This window comes from Hemicordylus capensis, chromosome 10, assembly GCF_027244095.1.
Source record: "Hemicordylus capensis ecotype Gifberg chromosome 10, rHemCap1.1.pri, whole genome shotgun sequence".
In the NCBI taxonomy this organism is placed as follows: domain Eukaryota; kingdom Metazoa; phylum Chordata; class Lepidosauria; order Squamata; family Cordylidae; genus Hemicordylus; species Hemicordylus capensis.
Window position 1 is genome coordinate 11800339 of NC_069666.1, and position 17246 is coordinate 11817584.

At 43.9% G+C, this 17246-nt stretch overlaps 1 protein-coding gene across 1 annotated transcript in view; it reads left to right on the forward strand.

Annotated features, from left to right (window-relative positions):
• Positions 1-17246, forward strand: part of ATP8B4 (ATPase phospholipid transporting 8B4 (putative)) — a 103732-nt gene that overhangs the window by 7779 nt on the left and 78707 nt on the right. The window contains 2 exon segments of the mRNA XM_053272501.1: positions 842-968; positions 7607-16646. Coding sequence (XP_053128476.1) covers positions 15866-16646 — 781 coding nt within the window. The 5' untranslated portion in view covers positions 842-968; positions 7607-15865.

Sequence of the window (17246 nt, forward strand, 5' to 3'; positions counted from 1 at the left end):
ACAAAATAATGAAAGCAGCTCTTGCAATCAAGGAGAATGATAAGACACAGCAAGAGAGAACAGGCAATAAAAACACAGCAGATAAGACCACAGCAGTTTAAAAAGCCTGAAAAATAAAAGCCTTTACCTGGTGCTGGAATGACATAAGAATAAACCCTAAGTGAATTTCCCAGGTGAGAGTGCAGTGCCACAGCTAACCTCTCCCCCTTCCTTCATTGCTCCCCATCTCAGAAAGCAATGGGGCCTCTGAGATGCTTTCCCAAACAATCAAACTTGTGTGAAGATGTCCTTGTTCAAAACTTAACCAAGAAGATTCTTACCTTGCCAACTATACAAGAGACCCCTTTTCTTTGATGGAAATAATCTCATGAGGGTTTGAGGCACATGTTTGGAAGTATTTATGTGGCAAGAATTCTCATTACCTATTTTCCTAGAGAGAGGAATTTTGACTTCTAATGCATGCTTTAATATTTTGGTGCATAATAATAATATTGGGATAAGGTGTTATTTTTTTGTTTGACAAAGACTTCTAAACACCATGAATGTTGATTAAATGAAATCTGGATTATTGTTGCTTGCTAATACAAAGGCAGCTAGGTCTTAGTGAACAAAAAGTTGCCAAAGCAAAGTAGGCTTTGGTCTGGATAGGGAAAGATCACCTGGGAATCCCATGTATGCTGCCTTGAGCTGCATGATTGAAAGAAAGCTAGATAAAAATGTAAATCCAGAGAAAATTCTCCATGCATTTGTTTAATTCTTAAGTGGTGGAAACTAGCAGCTGCAACCCATCCATCTTGTCATAAATTAAACAAAAATATTAAGTTTTCCTAATATCCACCAGGTGGCAGCTGAACACCACTGATGAATATTTGTCCTCTTGGAGAGATGGGATTTCAAAGTGAATTGGGTTTTTCTCTTCCTTGAAGAAATACAATCTAACTCAGCATTTCTCTTGCTACCTTTCAGAGGTAAGTGAAATCAAATTATATGATGCTAAGGTCATATCTGCTTCTTCATATGGAGTCTTTTGTCATTTAACATATTAATTTACTTTATTTCAGCCAGCGTGGTGTAGTGGTTAGAGTGTTGGACTAGGAGAGGGGAGACCCAGGTTCAAATTCTCATTCAGCCATGAAACTCACTGGGTGACTCTGGGCCAATCACTTCTCTCTCCGCTTAACCCATCTCACAGGATTGTTGTGAGGAGGATCAACATAAAACTGAACAACAAATAAATAACTCTGGGCTCCTCAGAGCAAGAGTGGGATATAAATGTAAATAAAAATGATAGATTTTATTGCAAAACCATGCACATACAAAAAAAAAATCAATAAAATATTGATCACTGAAGAAAGCTCCTAAACTTGTGGTAGTGAGCATGAATTGTCCCCTTTACTAAGCTGAGTCTGCCCTGGTTCGCATTTGGATGTGTGACTTCATGGGAGTGCTGTCTACTATAAGACATTTTCCTTGGGGGATAGAGCCCTACCTCAGTGGTATAGGATCTGCCTTACATGCAGAAGGTCCCAGGTTCTCTCCCTGATATCTCTGGGTAGGTGTGGGAAAGAACTCCTGCCTGAAACCTTGGAGAGCTGCTCCCAGTCAGTGTAGACATTACTGATCTAGATGGACCAATGTTCTGACTCGGTACAAGGCAGTTTCCAGTCTGAAAGGGGATCCCCTTTTATTAATTGTAGGAAAGTGCAGTACAACTTAAATTATGATGTACCCATATTATATTGAGATTTCCACTAATTTTCTGGGTCTTGCACCTTGGCAACTGATGTTGATGTGTATTTGTTTTGTTCTTCTTCCTCGGGACCTGAGTCTTGACACTTGCTCAAGTTTGGGGCCATGACAGTGAGGCCCTGGAAAGGGCCTGTCTGCCACTGGAGACCTCCTTTATGTCTATGGCTTTGTGCTCCCAACTCACGGCCAAAGCTTAAATTCCAGGTTACGGGACTCCTTCTCAAAATGGGCGTATTCTTTATTAAAAATAATTATTTAAAAAAAACCCCAAAGCCTCTCTAAAAAGCTGGTTTTTAAATTATTTCTTAAAAGTTCATGAGTGAGGGGATGTGGCACAGCTTTTCTGGGAAGGCATTCCAAAGCTGAGGGGCCATGACCAAAAAGTTCCCGCTAACCAGATCTGTGAGCAGGGCCAGTGATACCAAATGGAGGGCCCTGGAGTGGCAAATGTGGTCTGACAGCTACCCCAGCTGCAAACCATGCAGAGCTTTAAAGGTCAAAGCCAGCACTTTTAATATGCTCTGGAAGCAAATTAGTAGCCAATGGAATTGCTGCAGAATGGATGTGATATGGTACTAGTGAAGCATCCTGCACGCATGAGCATCCTTGCAGTAGCATTCTGCACCAGCTGAGGCTTCCAAACCATCTTTAGGGGCAGCCCCACACAAAGCACATTGCATTACAATTTGACTTAGAAGAATTTAAACATATACTATTTTTTTTAAAGGGGGACTGAGAGCTATTAACACCTTCTGTTTAAATGCATGTAAGAAAGCCTTGATACCAGTGTTTATTTTTCTTTTAGAAATGCAGCTTTGGAAGGAAGCAGGGGCAGGGGCAGTGACACTCTTTCCCTTGGACTTTGGGACCGAAGTCCAGGGCCTCCACGCCCCCGGGGGCCCCTAAATCCTCTTTAGTCTGTTCTCGGTGGTGTGGTTGCTGCTGGCCTGCACTGTGCTGGGTGGCTGCGTGTGATTGTGACTTGTGCTGGGTGCTTTAGAGACAGAGGGAGGAGTGGGGAAAGAAATATGTGGGATGGGAATATGTTAAGTTGCATGTTGAAATGTTTCTGTTAATGCATAATTGCATAAATATACCTGTTTTATATTCTTACATTATTGTTAGTTCAGTTGCTGTTTGTGCTTTCAAGAACCCACATGTTAAAAATTTTGTGTGTGTGTGTGTGTGTGTGTGTAGGGGGATGATGCTTACTTTGCAGAGGGGAGGGGGCCCCTCCAAAGACCAGGATCCAAAATTACCTAGGTGCATCTCTTGGGGGTGGAGTTGAAAGCTGGGCTGCTTAATCCTTTCCTAGACTTTCTCTGTTCATATCGCGCACCCCCACACACACACCAGTGGTTTCCCCAGTGGCGGGGTGTGTGTGTCAAAAACTTCAGGAAGCGCTGGGCTGTCCTGCAGCTGAGATAGGTACAGCAGCCTAGCCAGAAAAAAGAGGGTGGCAGCCCTCATGATTGCCGCTTTTTGCAGTTCATTTTGCTGAGTGCCAGACACATGGTTTCCATAAGCACTACTGTAAAAGCAGAGGGGGTGGTCCTATTTACTTAAACTCCAGGGCTGAGCATGCATGGTTAGCATCACAATAATCAAGACAATGTGAAAAATTCAGCATGGGATTATCATATTGTTTGTTTGTGTAGGTGTTGCATTGTGCTAGGTGGAGTCTGTGTGTGTGTATGTGCATGTGCGTGTGGACAGGCATGTGTGGTGCCTTGGCCTGTAGAAAATGTCAGCTTTAGGCAGGAAATTAATACTCTGATTTTTGGAATTGGAGCTTTAGGAGTAGAAGCCAACTATGTGTAATTAAACCAACCAACCAACAATGGTATCTTGGGAGGCTAGGCGGCAGACTGTAGGATTCGGAATCCTTGCACGGAGAACTTGCTTGTGTTTAGCACTGCCCTTTGCAGATTAACACTGAACACAGGGTACCTGAGGGCTTGGCAGGTGGGCACATTGGTGTTGTAGGTGTGGTTCATGCCCTGATTTCCCTTTCCCTGTGGAGAATAACTTCTGAGGAGGGTTGATCCAGACTAAAGTGGTCTCTCTCTTATGTTTAACAGAGGGGAACAATTATCCCTGTTCAGCCCAGCATAATATCTCACCGCGTGTCTGTCGAATCCCTTGTGTTTCTTTTTAGAAGGAGCTCCTCTGAGGCAGAATGTCCTTACTCGTCTTTCAGCATGAGAGTAAAGGACTGCCTCCACAATAATAAGCAAAGTCTGCTTCACCTATCCAAAGATTGGGAAGCAGCGTTCCCTCTATTTTTTTTTTTTTTCATCTGTGTGCAGAATGAGTTTTGTTTTGGGCAGCAGTATCAAAGCAGTGTCTGCGCATGAGTGAGGCCTTCCTGATTCAACTTGAGCAGAGCTAACATCGAATGAGCCGGACATCAATAAACTTGTGTGCACGCGCACACCTTGGAACATTGTTGGGAAGTGCTTTTGTAAAGTGACCCTCTTCAGAGGAGTGCTATAAAATGAGAATTATTCTCCTGGGTGGGTATGTATGTATGTATTTATTTATTTATTTTAAAAAGACTAGTATCCTGCTTTCCCCCCCTCACACAGGGCACAAAGTAGCTTACAATGAGTTTTAAAACCATCAACATAACAACAGGAATGACAAAAGCACAGAGAGAGCCAAAATTACCACTTAAAAGAGGTTAAAGATTGCCTGCTGAAATAGTGGCAGGGACGTAACTTAAGGGCTGTCCTTAGGGCAGGGCAAGCAGGGCGACCGCCCCAGGCACTGCTCTTTTAACCCCCATTAAAATGGGAATTAACTGGGAGAGGCCCCATTAACTGGAAGAGGCCCCTCCCTTGCTGACTTGCCCCAGGCCCTGCACCCTGCCAGAGCTCTCTAAGGACAGTCCTGAATAGCCTCTTGTGGCAGGGAGTTGCACATGGTGGGTGCCATTGCAGGGAATGCTCTCTCAGGCCAAATGAACCTTGGAAGGCAAGAGAAGACACAGGAGGGGCTCTTCAGAAGAACCTGGGAAGCAGATGAGCTCATGTAGAGCAAGGCAATCTGGAGGTACCTTGATCCTAAGCAATTGTATTTAGGACTTTAAAAGTAACAAGCAGCATTGGTTGCTGGCCAGGTTCAGCACAAGCCCAAGAACTTGCACCCACCAGCGGATCCCTGAAACCTAGTTCATTGGAGAAGAATCCTCTGCTGCCCAAGAAGCTTATTGTTGAGTCCTGGCAAACTTACTGGGTGATGAGGATTAGCAGCAAATGTTTGTCCTCCAGCGGCAGCACCATCTTAGATTCTCCAAGCCCATTGGCTCCAACTGTCCCTGTTTTCTGGACTCTATACCTGTTAAATCACGGTCTCTATTTTAGCCTCTTGGGCATGCTTTGTTCAATTGTGTTTGATGTGAGTTGCTCGAATTGGCATTCTTTAGGATTCAGCTTCCTTCCCAGAGTGTCTAGGACTAAATTCCCCAGTGGAAGGGTGAATACATCAGGTCTCTGCTACACCTGCATGTACAGGGATGCACACAATTCGAAGGCACTGTGAAGTGGAATCCAGGCTTTCCAGGATGTCAAATAGTGGATGTGAAATAGCGCATGAGGGTTTTGTGCAATAAGCAAAAGATTTATTTTTGCTTATTAAAAGGTAGTGGGTGAAGGATTGGGGCAGTAATCCTTGGGATCAGAATTGGTTGTTCTGAAGGTATCTCTGTTTTCATCTGCAAAATGTTGGAGGGTATGCAAGCCCCTATCCCCAATATAGCTAGGACAGCAGTACAGAAGGTGGAGTGTCAGTCTGCTGCCCACTTAGCTTTCCCAATCACTGTGTGCGTAGTGGGGTGGTGAGTGTATGTGTGCCTGCCCCATGGGAGGGAGCATACCCCAGAGGAGCTCAGTGGAGGGCTGCAACTGACAGTACTTCTAATTTGTTCCTCTTGTCATCCCAGCACTGCAGACATGAAAGTGAGGTGGAAAGACTGATTAACTATCTTGCTCAACTTTCTCTCCAAAAGTGTGAGAAACAGAACTTTTTCCAGTTTACTTTTAATTTGCACTAACTTCCATAACCATTATTCAACTGTGCAAAGAGTTCTAAAGTCAGCATTCTTTAAAAAGAAAAGAAAAGAAAAGAAAAAAGGTTGCTTTTTAACTCCCCTAGTTATATTTTTTTCATCTCAGTCCTCTCCTCTTAGCTCTATTCCTTGTCCCTCTGATTATTTGCAGACACTTATTGCATCTCCACCCTTATCATTTCTCAGCCAAAATATACACTTTAGCAGATTTGGTTCCCCTCTGCTAACAAATCATCCCTTTCCAGCACACCAGCCATTTCTGCTGTTCTTTAAAAAACAAAAACAAAAAAAACTCCAATTTTTTGATACGGAATACACTGCAGGGTTCTTGGCATAACCTTTGCCAAAGCCTCATTTCTTAGATCAAAAGGAGTCATCTCCTCCCAGATCTGAGATGTGGTTTGATTGCATGTAAACATCCAAATGGTTTTTGTCCCTGTCATGCTGAATAAATATCACTGTGAAAAGTAGAGATGTGCACGAATGGCTTGGGCAGCCACTGGCGCAGTGCTGTCTACTGTTAACCTTGAACATTTCTTGGCATGGTAGATCTTTGGTTTTTTCTGGTCTGTTTAATATCTCTGCTTTGGATTCCCACCCCCACACGGCTGTATTAGGCTGCATTGATAAAAGCTGTTTGTATTTATTTGATTTGATTGGTAGGGAAAAGCACATTGGCCTTTGAAAGTTAGGCAAAAGGTAACTGGAAGGATGCTTGGTGGTAAACTCTACCCTTTTAAAATACAATCTGGACGACCTAGCCAGCCTAAGGTCAGGTCTCTGTTACTAACGACGCCCCTCCGATGTTGCCAAGCCATACGGAAGGATGTCGAGAGACTGACTGAATTGGCACATGCTCCGGGGGAGCACCGGGGGAGCCAATCACAAGGCTCCCTGGCGTCCGTGCTCCTTAAAGGGGGCTGGGGCAAACAAGCCGCGTCGGCCAGTTGGTTCGGCGAGCGGCTGGCTTCTCTCACACTGGCTTCTTCTCTCGCACTGGCTTCTCTCGCACTGTTGCAGCCCAAGAGCAGAGCCTGGAGGAGGAAGAGTGGGAGCAGCAGTAATGGGGGAGCATGGGGAGCATTTTGGATGGGTGAGTCCAAAAGGCTGAGTCCACCGACTCAGAAGTTGCCAGTTTGGACTGCCAACCAGGATAGGCTGTCTGGACTGCCAGCCGCCACCAGGACTGCCAGTCTAGTACAGCCTCTCTTCCCTCAGCAAGTGTAAAGTTGAAACCAGGGCGGCAGCGTACCAACATCTTAAGTGTTGTTTGTCTTAACTCAGAACAGTTTAAGACATAGGAACATAGGAAGCTGCCTTATACAGAGTCAGACCATTGGGCCATCTAGCTCAGTATTGTCTTCACAGACTGGCAGCAGCTTCTCCAAGGTTGCAGGCAGGAGTTTCCCCCCAGCCCTACCTGGAGATGCTGCCAGGGATTGAATCTGGGATCTTCTGCATGGAAATAGGCAGATGCTCTTCCACTGAACTATGGCCCCATCCCCTAAGGGGAATATCTTATAGCAAGTTGAGGATTGCCTGTACTTCCCCTGCGGTCACTTGCATTTTCCTGTTTCCTGTTGTAGTTCATTAACTAATTTCTAGCCCCATCTCAACCCTAAGAACATGTTGGGTTTTTTGTTTGGTTTTCTGGAATTAAGATGACTGTATTTAGAGTGAATGTATTAGGTTGTTTTTTTGGCATATGAATATACGCATGCATTTTATTATGGCCAATAGACCATAATTTAAATACACAAGGATAATCAGCTAATTTGTCTCCTACAGACAGATCTAAAGGCATATGTCATCTGACTGGAGAGCAAGACGTGATATCTTTGCAGTTGACGGAGCTTAGCCAAAAAGATGAGTAGGTTTGCTATTGAGCAGATATATTAATATGTGCCTGGGAGAGAGGTTTGTGATTGGATTTGATCTTATCATTCTCCTCTGTCTGGAAGTAATCAATTTTAATTGCATTGGCTGTGGTCCTGAAGTTCTCCAAAGGTTGAGTAATGATCTTTAACACAAGCGGAATCAAGAGATCTGGAATATAGCCCATAACACTTCTTCTTCTTTTTTTTTTTTTTGGCAGGACTGTCAACAGGCTTGTATTCTAGAACACTCACCCCTTCCCTATTGCATCCACTAAAATCCATGGTTCATATTTTTATTTCATTTTTATTATTTTAAGTAATGGGTTTCTACTGCCTTTTACCAGTGTTTCCCAGATGATTTGCATAAAAAAGGCAGAATAACAATAAAATTGCGGGAGAGAACACAAAACAATAATAAAAACAGTAGTCAAAGAGCCGTTTAAAAAGCTTGAGGGAAACCAAACGGTCTTTGTCTAGTGCTGCAAAGATACCAAGTTTGGCACTAGGTGAGTTTCCCTGGAGAGAGTGTTTCACAGATGATGGGGCTACCACTGAGAAGGCCACTCTCTCATTTCCTGCCTCACCTCCTTCCTGCCTCATTTCAGATAAGGGCTTAGGAGATGGCTGCAGTGAACTGAAGGGTGGCTGGCGTGTCAGCTATGGTTTCTCCTGGATAGAGATAGCTTTGTCACAGCCATCCATGTTCCAAGACTGACTACTATAATGCATTGTATGTGGGTCAGCCTTTAAAGACTATCCAAAAACTGCAGTTTGTTGAAAACACAGCCATTTCACTACTAACTGGGACCAGCCATTAGGAACAAATTCCAATGATGCTTAGAGCTTTACTGACTCCTAGTCTTTGAACTAAGCACAATCCAAAGTGCTGGTGCTTGCCTTTTAAAGCCTTATGTCAACCCTGGGTCCCCAGATGTTGTTATATTACAACTCCCATCATCCCCAGCCACAAAGATAAAATGACTACAACTCCCATCATCCCCAGCCACAGTGCCGATGGGAGTTATAGTTCAACAAAAATGTGGGGAGATCTAGGAGCACCCGTCCAGACCAGTGAATGTGAGCCATCATGATCAAGAGTTTGCTGCTGCTCTCCAAGGTTATAAACTGCATAAAACAATGTTTGGCTGGTTAATCATCACGCTTTCAACCAACTGATTGCTTTTGTGGGACACTGGAAGATGTATGAGATAATTTAAGGTAAAGTGTGCCGTCGAGTCGGTGTCAACTGCTGGTGACAACAGAGCCCTGTGGTTGTCTTTGGTAGAATACAGGAGGGGTTTACCAGTGCATCCTCCCATGCTGTATGAGATGATGCCTTTCAGCATCTTCCTATATCACTGCTGCCCGACAGAGGTGTTTCCCATAGCCTGGGAAACATACCAGTGGGGATTCGAACCAGCAACCTCTGGCTTGGTTGTCGAGCCATTTCCTCGCTGCGCCATTTGGTGGCTATGAGATAATTTACTGTGTTGTAAACAAAAGGGCACCAATAATGCGTAGTTTTGACATATTTAATCTTTCCCTCCCTTCCTCTCTCTCTCCTTTTACCTTGCTGGGAACCTGGCATCTTCTGCATGAAAAGCAAGCGCTCTCCTTTTGAGTTGCAGCTTCTTCAGGAAGAATGGTGGTCTGCCTAGTCCAGCATTCTGTGGCCTGCAGCAGCCAGCCAGATGCCTCTGGGAATTCAGTACCATTGGACGAAGGAGATGGCTTCCCCCAAAGCTTGTCTCTGGTATTAAGAGGCATACTGTTTCTGTTCATGGAGTTATTAGATATGTCCTCCATAAATTTGCCTAATACTTTTAGAAAGCCACCTGAGCTAGTGGCTGTCATCACCTCTTGTGGTAGCAAATCCGATCAGTTGTTTTATTGTTGTTGTTATTATTTTTCCGCTTTGGAACAACAACATTCTCAAAGTGGTTTACCCAGAAAAGGATGTTTTCCTGTCCTAAAGGGGCTCACAATCTAAAAGCAAACACAAGGGAGCCAGCAATAGGCACTAGGAAGGATGCTAGGCTGGGATGAATAGAGTCAGTTGCTCTCCCACTGTTAAATATCAGGGAGCCACCACTTTGCCCATTTAGCAGGGGGCTATTCTTTGGAATTTATTTCTTGATGGTTCCGTGTTCCCAAAGGGCTCACAAATCTAAAAAGAAACAAAAATGGAAAACATCAGCATCAGCTACTGGGTGGGACACTGTACTGTCTGTGATGAATAGGGACAGTTGGTACCCCCCTGTTAAATGTAAGTGATCCACTGCTTCTAATGTTGCCTCTTAGCCCAGGTAGTGGGGTTAATTATCATTTAATTATGCATTATCTTAAGGAGTACTTCCTTTTCTTGGTCCTGAACTGGCTGCCAGCCAATTTCATTGAGTGAACCAGGGTTTTTAGTAAATGATCAACATTTCTTCAACTCCTTTCTGCACAGTATTGATGTGTGCCTTTAACTCTCCTCCAGGGAGTATCATTTGTGCTCACCAATCAACACTGGCTCTAAGCCTTCCCCTGCAAAGCCTGTGGTTTCAGGCCTTCTGGCTCTGATAACTGCTGACCTATACCTTCTGGGAAATTATTTGTATATATTTTTGCCAAGATAAACTGAATGCTGTGACCCGGGTCCAGGATATATTATTACTGTTGTTGTTATCATCTTGCTTTTCAACAAAAAGGTTATCAGAGTGGTTTACACAGAGGAAAAAAGAGTATGGTAATACTCCTCTCTCCCAAGGTGCTCATGATCTAAAAAGAAACACGTTAGACACTAGCAACAGGTACTGGAGGGATGCTGTGCTGGGGATGGATGAACAAGGACAGTTGCTCTCCCCCTGCTAAGAGATGCACTTTAAAAGGTGCATCTTTGCCCAGTTAGCAGGGATGATTCCCAAATTGCGCCTCAAGACAGCCTGATGGTAGTTCCCTGTCCTCAAAGGTCTCACAGTCTGAAAATAAACACACCTGCAATAGCCACAGGGAGAGACATGATTTTGGGCTGAAGAGGGATGCATGCTTCTTCCTCCTCCTGTTAAATATGAGTGAGAGTCACCACTTGGTTTCTTTTTGCTCTGTTAGCAGGGTGTTATTGTTAGAGATGTATATCTTGATGCTTCCCTGCCCCAAAGGGGCACACAGTCTAAAAAGACACAGAAGAAAGGCTCCAGCAAACAGCCACTGGACTCGGAGGTATACTGTGCTGTGTCGAATAAGGACAGTTGCTCTCCCCTAGTAAATATGATAGAGCCACTAGTTTAAAAGATGCCTCCTGGCCCAGTTAGCAGGGGCATGATTACATGTGAAAGTGTCTGTGTGTGCATATGAATGATCCTCATTTTGCTGCCAGATAGGGATATGTGTGCTTGCTTGTTTCGGACTTAAAAGAAAACAAAGTGTCCTCAAACGGCCCATATTTTTGTGGTTTACACTAGGTGGTTCATATACATCTGGTGGTATTGCTGTTTGGTATGACCCCAACGGTACAAAAAATGGAACCACCATAAATTGCTGAAAGATGGAAATACTGAAATTATTGCCTCATTCAGTTGGCACGGGCAACATTTTATTCTTTGTATGTTCAATAAGTCACATAAGAATATTAAAAGTAAAGTGTGCCGTCTAGCCGAAGTCGACTCCTGGCGACCACAGAGCCCTGTGGTTGTCTTTGGTAGAATACAGGAGGAGTTTACCATTGTCTCCTCCCACGCAGTATGAGATGATGCCTTTCAGCATCTTCCTGTATCGCTGCTGCCTGATATAGGTACCCACGGGGATTTGAACCGGCAACTTCATGCTTGCTAGGCAAGTCATTTCCTGCTGCGCCATTAGGTGGCTTCTCATCAGAATATTACCATTATTAAATCTTAGTAATGGGGCATGTTAGAAAGTGTTTAGGAAATAAATTCAGATTTCCATTATATTTGCATTTGGCATGAGTTTTGCCACTTTACACTCTGATCCTGTGAATGTATCCTCAAAAGTAACTTCTGTTGACTTCAATAGGACTTACTCTCAAGCGAGCGTGCATTGGATTGCAGTCTTAATATACTTAAAATAAATCCTGCTAATTGAGTGAAGAGGCATCCTTTAAAGTGGAGATTCTCTTATATTTAGTAGGAGGAAAACACCTGTCTTTATTCATTCCCAGCACAGCATCCCTCTATACTAGTGATTGTTGCTGGTGTCGACCGTATGTTTCTTTTTAGACAGTAAGCCCTTTGGGGGCAGGGAACCCTCTTATTTCTTTTTCTATGTAAACTGATTTGTGAACTTTTTTTGGTTGAAAGGTGGTATATAAGTATTCATGATCACGGTGTGAGGCTTGAATGAAAGTTTGCTTCTTCATTGGTTTCATGATTCCTGAGGAAAGTGGTCAGCACAAGGAGAGACTTCTAATGAGCTATGGGTTGTTTTTGTAATCTTGGTACAAATTGTCTGCAAAGCAAAACAAGTGTGTGATTTTCATTTTCATCCAAAAGTTTCATAAACCATTACAATTTGTACTAGAGCCTTTCTATCTGAGATCTTGAGGGCAGAAGGGGCACATATGTTTTAATCATTCCTGTTTGGTCCAAAAGGTTGCTTTCCCTCCACTCTTTAACTAAAGAGGCTGGTAGCATATTAAAACATGTAAAAAAAAGGGCTGGTGGTACAGTCCTTTCCTGGTAAGAGAACTGCGTGATTGGATGGTTCACCCAGATCAAAAGGTGTGTGTGTGTGTGTGTGTTAAGCACAGCAGGGAAGCAAGACTCAGATTATTCCTGAGATGATTCCATATTCAGGGAAGGATGGGTGTGTGTGTGTGCTGGTATTACTGGGAATAATACGAAAGATTTCTCGCAAACCATGAGCTAATAGTCATTGCATGTAGACATCCTGGGCCCTGTTACATTTTCTTTTACTAGTCATTTTGCTTGCTGACAGACTAAAAGTACTGGTTGTCTACTTTAAATGACTATTAGATTATAATCTCAGGGAAGTCTTTTTATCATTGCCAGAAATAAATCTGTAATCCTTCCCTTATTTAAATATAAACCTCAATGAAGAACAGCACATCCTCAGAACTGGTAAAGTTGTGCCCTCGCGTCGGTGTCAACTCCTGTTGGCCACAGAGCCTGGTGGTTGTCTTTGGTAGAATACAGGAGGGGTTTACCATTGCCATCTCCCGCGCAGTGTGAGATGATACCTTCCTGTATCACTGCTGACCAATATAGTAGGTGTTTCCCATATTCTAGTGCACGGTTTTAAAGGAAGGTTGAACACATTGTGGGGGACACCCTTGGATTGTTCTCTTTTTCTCTCCACTCCCCCTCATTTTCTGAACTCTCTCTCTTGCTCCTCTCTTGAACCCTAAAATAGGGCCTCTGCGTTACACCTGTGGCCACACAGTCAACTTAAGTTAATTGCTCTGTTTCCACACACACACACACACACACACCCCATTGGCTTTAGCTTAGACTAAGCACTGCTCTTCCTCACCTGTAATTACTTGGGAGGGGCTGTTGTGTTTATCCAGGCCTGTGTCCTCCAGTTTGGTTTGATTGCTTCTCTTTGCGTTCATAATTGCAGTGGATTTATGTTTGTTGACTTTGTAACTGGAAAATAGAAAACAAACAGTTTAAAAATATACAGAAAATGTAGCAAAAGGTGTTCCCTCCTAGGAAGTTGTTGCTACATTTAAAGAATAAATGTACAGGCAGGTATATCGGTTAGGGATATCAAAGTATGAATAGGGTGGACACTTTTTGCAAAAAGGTGAACCTAGAAAATCTGTACATGAATTGTCCTCTTTGTTAAGCAGGGCCTGCCCTGATTTGCATGTGAAGGGGAGACTGTAAGATATCCCCTTGGCTGTAGAGCATCTGTAAGCTGGTCTCAGATCTGGTCAGCGCCTAGATGCGAGGCCACTGAGAACTGCCTTGAGTGCTGACACAATGGAAGAAAGGAACATCGGAAACTGCCTTCTACCAAGTCAGACCATTGGTCCATCTAACTCAGTATTGTCTACACCAGGCCTGCACAACATAAGACCCGGGGACCAAATCCAGCCCGCAGAGTCTACTTTACTGCCCCCAGCAACACAGGAGCTGGAAACTGCCTTATAGTGCCATTCTGTGCATGCTTTCTCAGAAATAGGTTCCATGGTGTACCCAGTGAGGCTTACTTCCATGTAGCATGGGATTGCAGCCAGAAAGCAACAGTGATTTAGAGAGAGGAGAGGACTTGGCATTTGGGGCTAGCATGCATTCCAAGGGCCCCACTGGTTGAGCAGGGACAGGACCTATTTTCTAGACACTATCCTTAGTTAAAACTATGGGTCCCTTGGCAGGGAGAATAGATCCACAAGTAACTAAAAATATTTTAATTCTAATGTAATAATGCACTCAACATTTACCTCGGCCCCTGCACGCCAAATTGTGAATGGTTCTGGCCCATCAGGGCATTTGAGTTGTGCAACACCTGGTCTACACAGACTGGCAGCAGCTTCTCCAAGGTTACTGGCAGGAGTCTTGGAGATGCCAGGGAGCGAACCTGGAACCTTCTGCTCTTGCCAGAGCAGCCCCATCCCCTGAGGGGAATATATTACAGTGCTCACATGTCTCCCATTCAAATGCAAACCAGAGTAGACCCTGCTTAGCAAAGGGAACAATTCATGCTTGCTTGTGGTGTGTACACTCATCCTACATTCACCTGTGGTGAACAGGTTTTAGTACTATTTCTAAACCTGTTTAACCAGAGGTGCGACAGTGGGGCAGAGGAAGCACATATCGGGTCTCTTACGAAACTATTGTCTGTCTCCAGTCTGAGCTACAAATGATTTTTGCATGACCTGCAGTTAGAGGCAGCCCTTTCATGGGGCAGGGTGAGGCAGACATCTCAGGCAGCAGGTGACGGAGGCACCAGCAAGGTGGCAAAATGACACCATTTTGGCAGCTTTCTGAGACCAATCTGACCCTTGCAAACTTTGTAAGGAGCGCTTCTCCTCACACTCCTTGCAAAGCTTACAGGAAAGCACAAGGAGAGAAGAGCAAAGAGGCAGCTTTTTAATTTCCCCCTAAAGTGTAGCAAAACAGCCAGGGCTTGACATAGCTTTGAGCATTCCAGTGGATCGGGGCTACCACTGAAAAGGCCCTGCTTAGTGGATGCTAAATGCACCTGGAATGGGGCTTCAGAAGATGTTCTAAGTGTACAGGAGTGCACGTACAGGTGAAGGGGTCCCAAACCATTTCAGGATTTGAAGGAAATAACCAAATTAAACAACATTTAATATACAAGGCTACATGTATTCTGGCTGCTCTGTATTGATTATTTGTTCTCATAGTTCCCTGAAAGCAACAAGGAGCAGGAGTCGGTCTTTCTCTGTCTCCTTCACAGCTCCAGGTTTCATTTCTTCAAGTTCCTCTGTACAGTTTCTATCACAGAATTCCTGATATATACAAGGAGACAAAACTGAAACCTGGGCTTCAGCCTTCTTCATTTTTTCAGTATTTCTGCATTGGAGTCGGTTGTCAGCTGTTGCCCTAAATTCAGTTCAGCTGATGGCTTGCCTTAGCCATAGACCACAGCAACACCAAAAACTTACAAATACAATGTATTTAGCCAGATACAGCTAAATAAGAATGGCTTCTTTAGAGCTAAAGCCTGATACAGCTAAAGCAGCATGTGGAAGCATGAATGTTTTATTATTCACTAGTGAATAATAAAAATTCATGCTTCCACATTTTAAATATGTCTTTAAAAATGAAATTTCTTCACATTAAAAGGCCACAAAACTAAATAGTAACAGATACCATGAAGCTGCATTGTTCTATTTTGAGTTTATCCTTGAGATCTTAACTCTCACTTTGCTTAGAACAGGGGTTCCTAACCTGTAAATAAACTGTGTCTGGGAATCATGGGAGTTGTAGTCCAGCAACATCTGGAGGGCCACAGGTTAGGAACCTCTGGCTTAGAAAATTGCTCTCTTGATGCCCATTCCCCCATGAACTGACTGGGAGCCAAAAAATTGTATCTAAGGGGTTGGTTGTGCCCTGTGGGACTTCCGAATCCCCTCGCCCCTTAGAACAGCAACCTCTCATTCTGTCCCCTCTCCTCCCTCGGATCTTTTACTGGCATACAGGCAGAGGTCTTAAGAGGGAAGCAGGTCTTCTGGGATATGGAGATGGTAAGAAACAGTGGTTGCCATGCCCTCTCCTCCTGCTCAGAAAGGATTCCTGCTGTGTTTTGCCTTCTCCAAGATGTCAGTGGAAATGAGAGCTCTGGTGAGGAGGTCTGGGTGCTCCGGAGCATCTTGCTTGCCAGAAGGCTGGGGGTACTCTCTGCTGGCAAGTGGATTTGCAGATGCCTGGACCTGACCCTTGCAAAGAGTGCCTTTCTTCATACTCCTTACAAAATTTGTAAGAAGCACAAGGAGAGAAGAGATGCTGCTGGCAACAGGCCCCCACCCCACCGGTGCTCTTTCAAATCTTGCAAAGCTGGGTTTTGCAAGGAGGTTGGCCCCCACCAGGGGCATGGGGCAAGGCAGCTTGGGGGCCATAGGAAAATTTCTCCTTTGAAGAGTGCAGAATTAAAGCCAGCTTGGACATATGGCACTGGTTGCCAGGTTCTGTGGATCCAGGCCAAACGATGTCATTCTGAAGTTACAAAGTGTGGGGAGGGAAGTTTCATCTTTAACTTTTTTTTAGAAGCAGATTCAAAACCTTGTGTCTGTCAGTTGCTTTCTCGCAGCTGCTGCTGTAGCAGGTATGAAAACGAAAACAAATCGTTCCTTGCAAGTTTGCATTATGTGAGTAGCCCTGTCCCTCAAACTACTGGGCTATTTAAAAAAAAAATGCTTTCAGTCGTTGTGGCAGTGATCACCCACAAAAGAGCCCAAGCACTTAGGAGAAGTTGTGCGCTGGCCGTGCCTGCTGAAGAATTAACTGCATTTTATAAAGGTGAGTGAACTGGGAATACTGTTCTTGTTAGAAGTCGCCCCTTCCTTGTGCAGGTATTAATATGCCTCTGCCTTTTCTTTTATCCCAGGAACCTTTTTTCCCTTTTTGGCTCTTTGTATACCACTTAGAGCATTTTGGATGGAAAATTGATTAACAAGTTTTATAAATAAACCTGCATCGAGATGTAATAAGCACAAAGAGTTTGGCTGTGAAGCAATGCTTTGTGTATTATTATTATTATTATTATTATTGTTATTATTATTATTATTACTACTACTACTACTACTACTCATTTTTGTATCCCCCTGCAAGGTGGCTTATGACATCTGTCCCTGGTAAATCACTGTTTCTAATCTGGCCACTTGGAGATACTTTGCTCAACTCTCTCTGATGTCATCCATACAATCAAAAACTGTGTTCTAACCGGGCTTGGAAGCTGTGTTTGCTCCCAGTTTTTGGTAGTGTGGAAGCAAGATAAGAGGAAAACCTGGTTTTCCTTCTACTTTGCTTCCACACAATCACTTCTGCCCAGGTTTTCGCTTCTACACAACCAAAAATGGGGAGCACATACAGCTCCTAAACCTGCAACATACAGCTTCC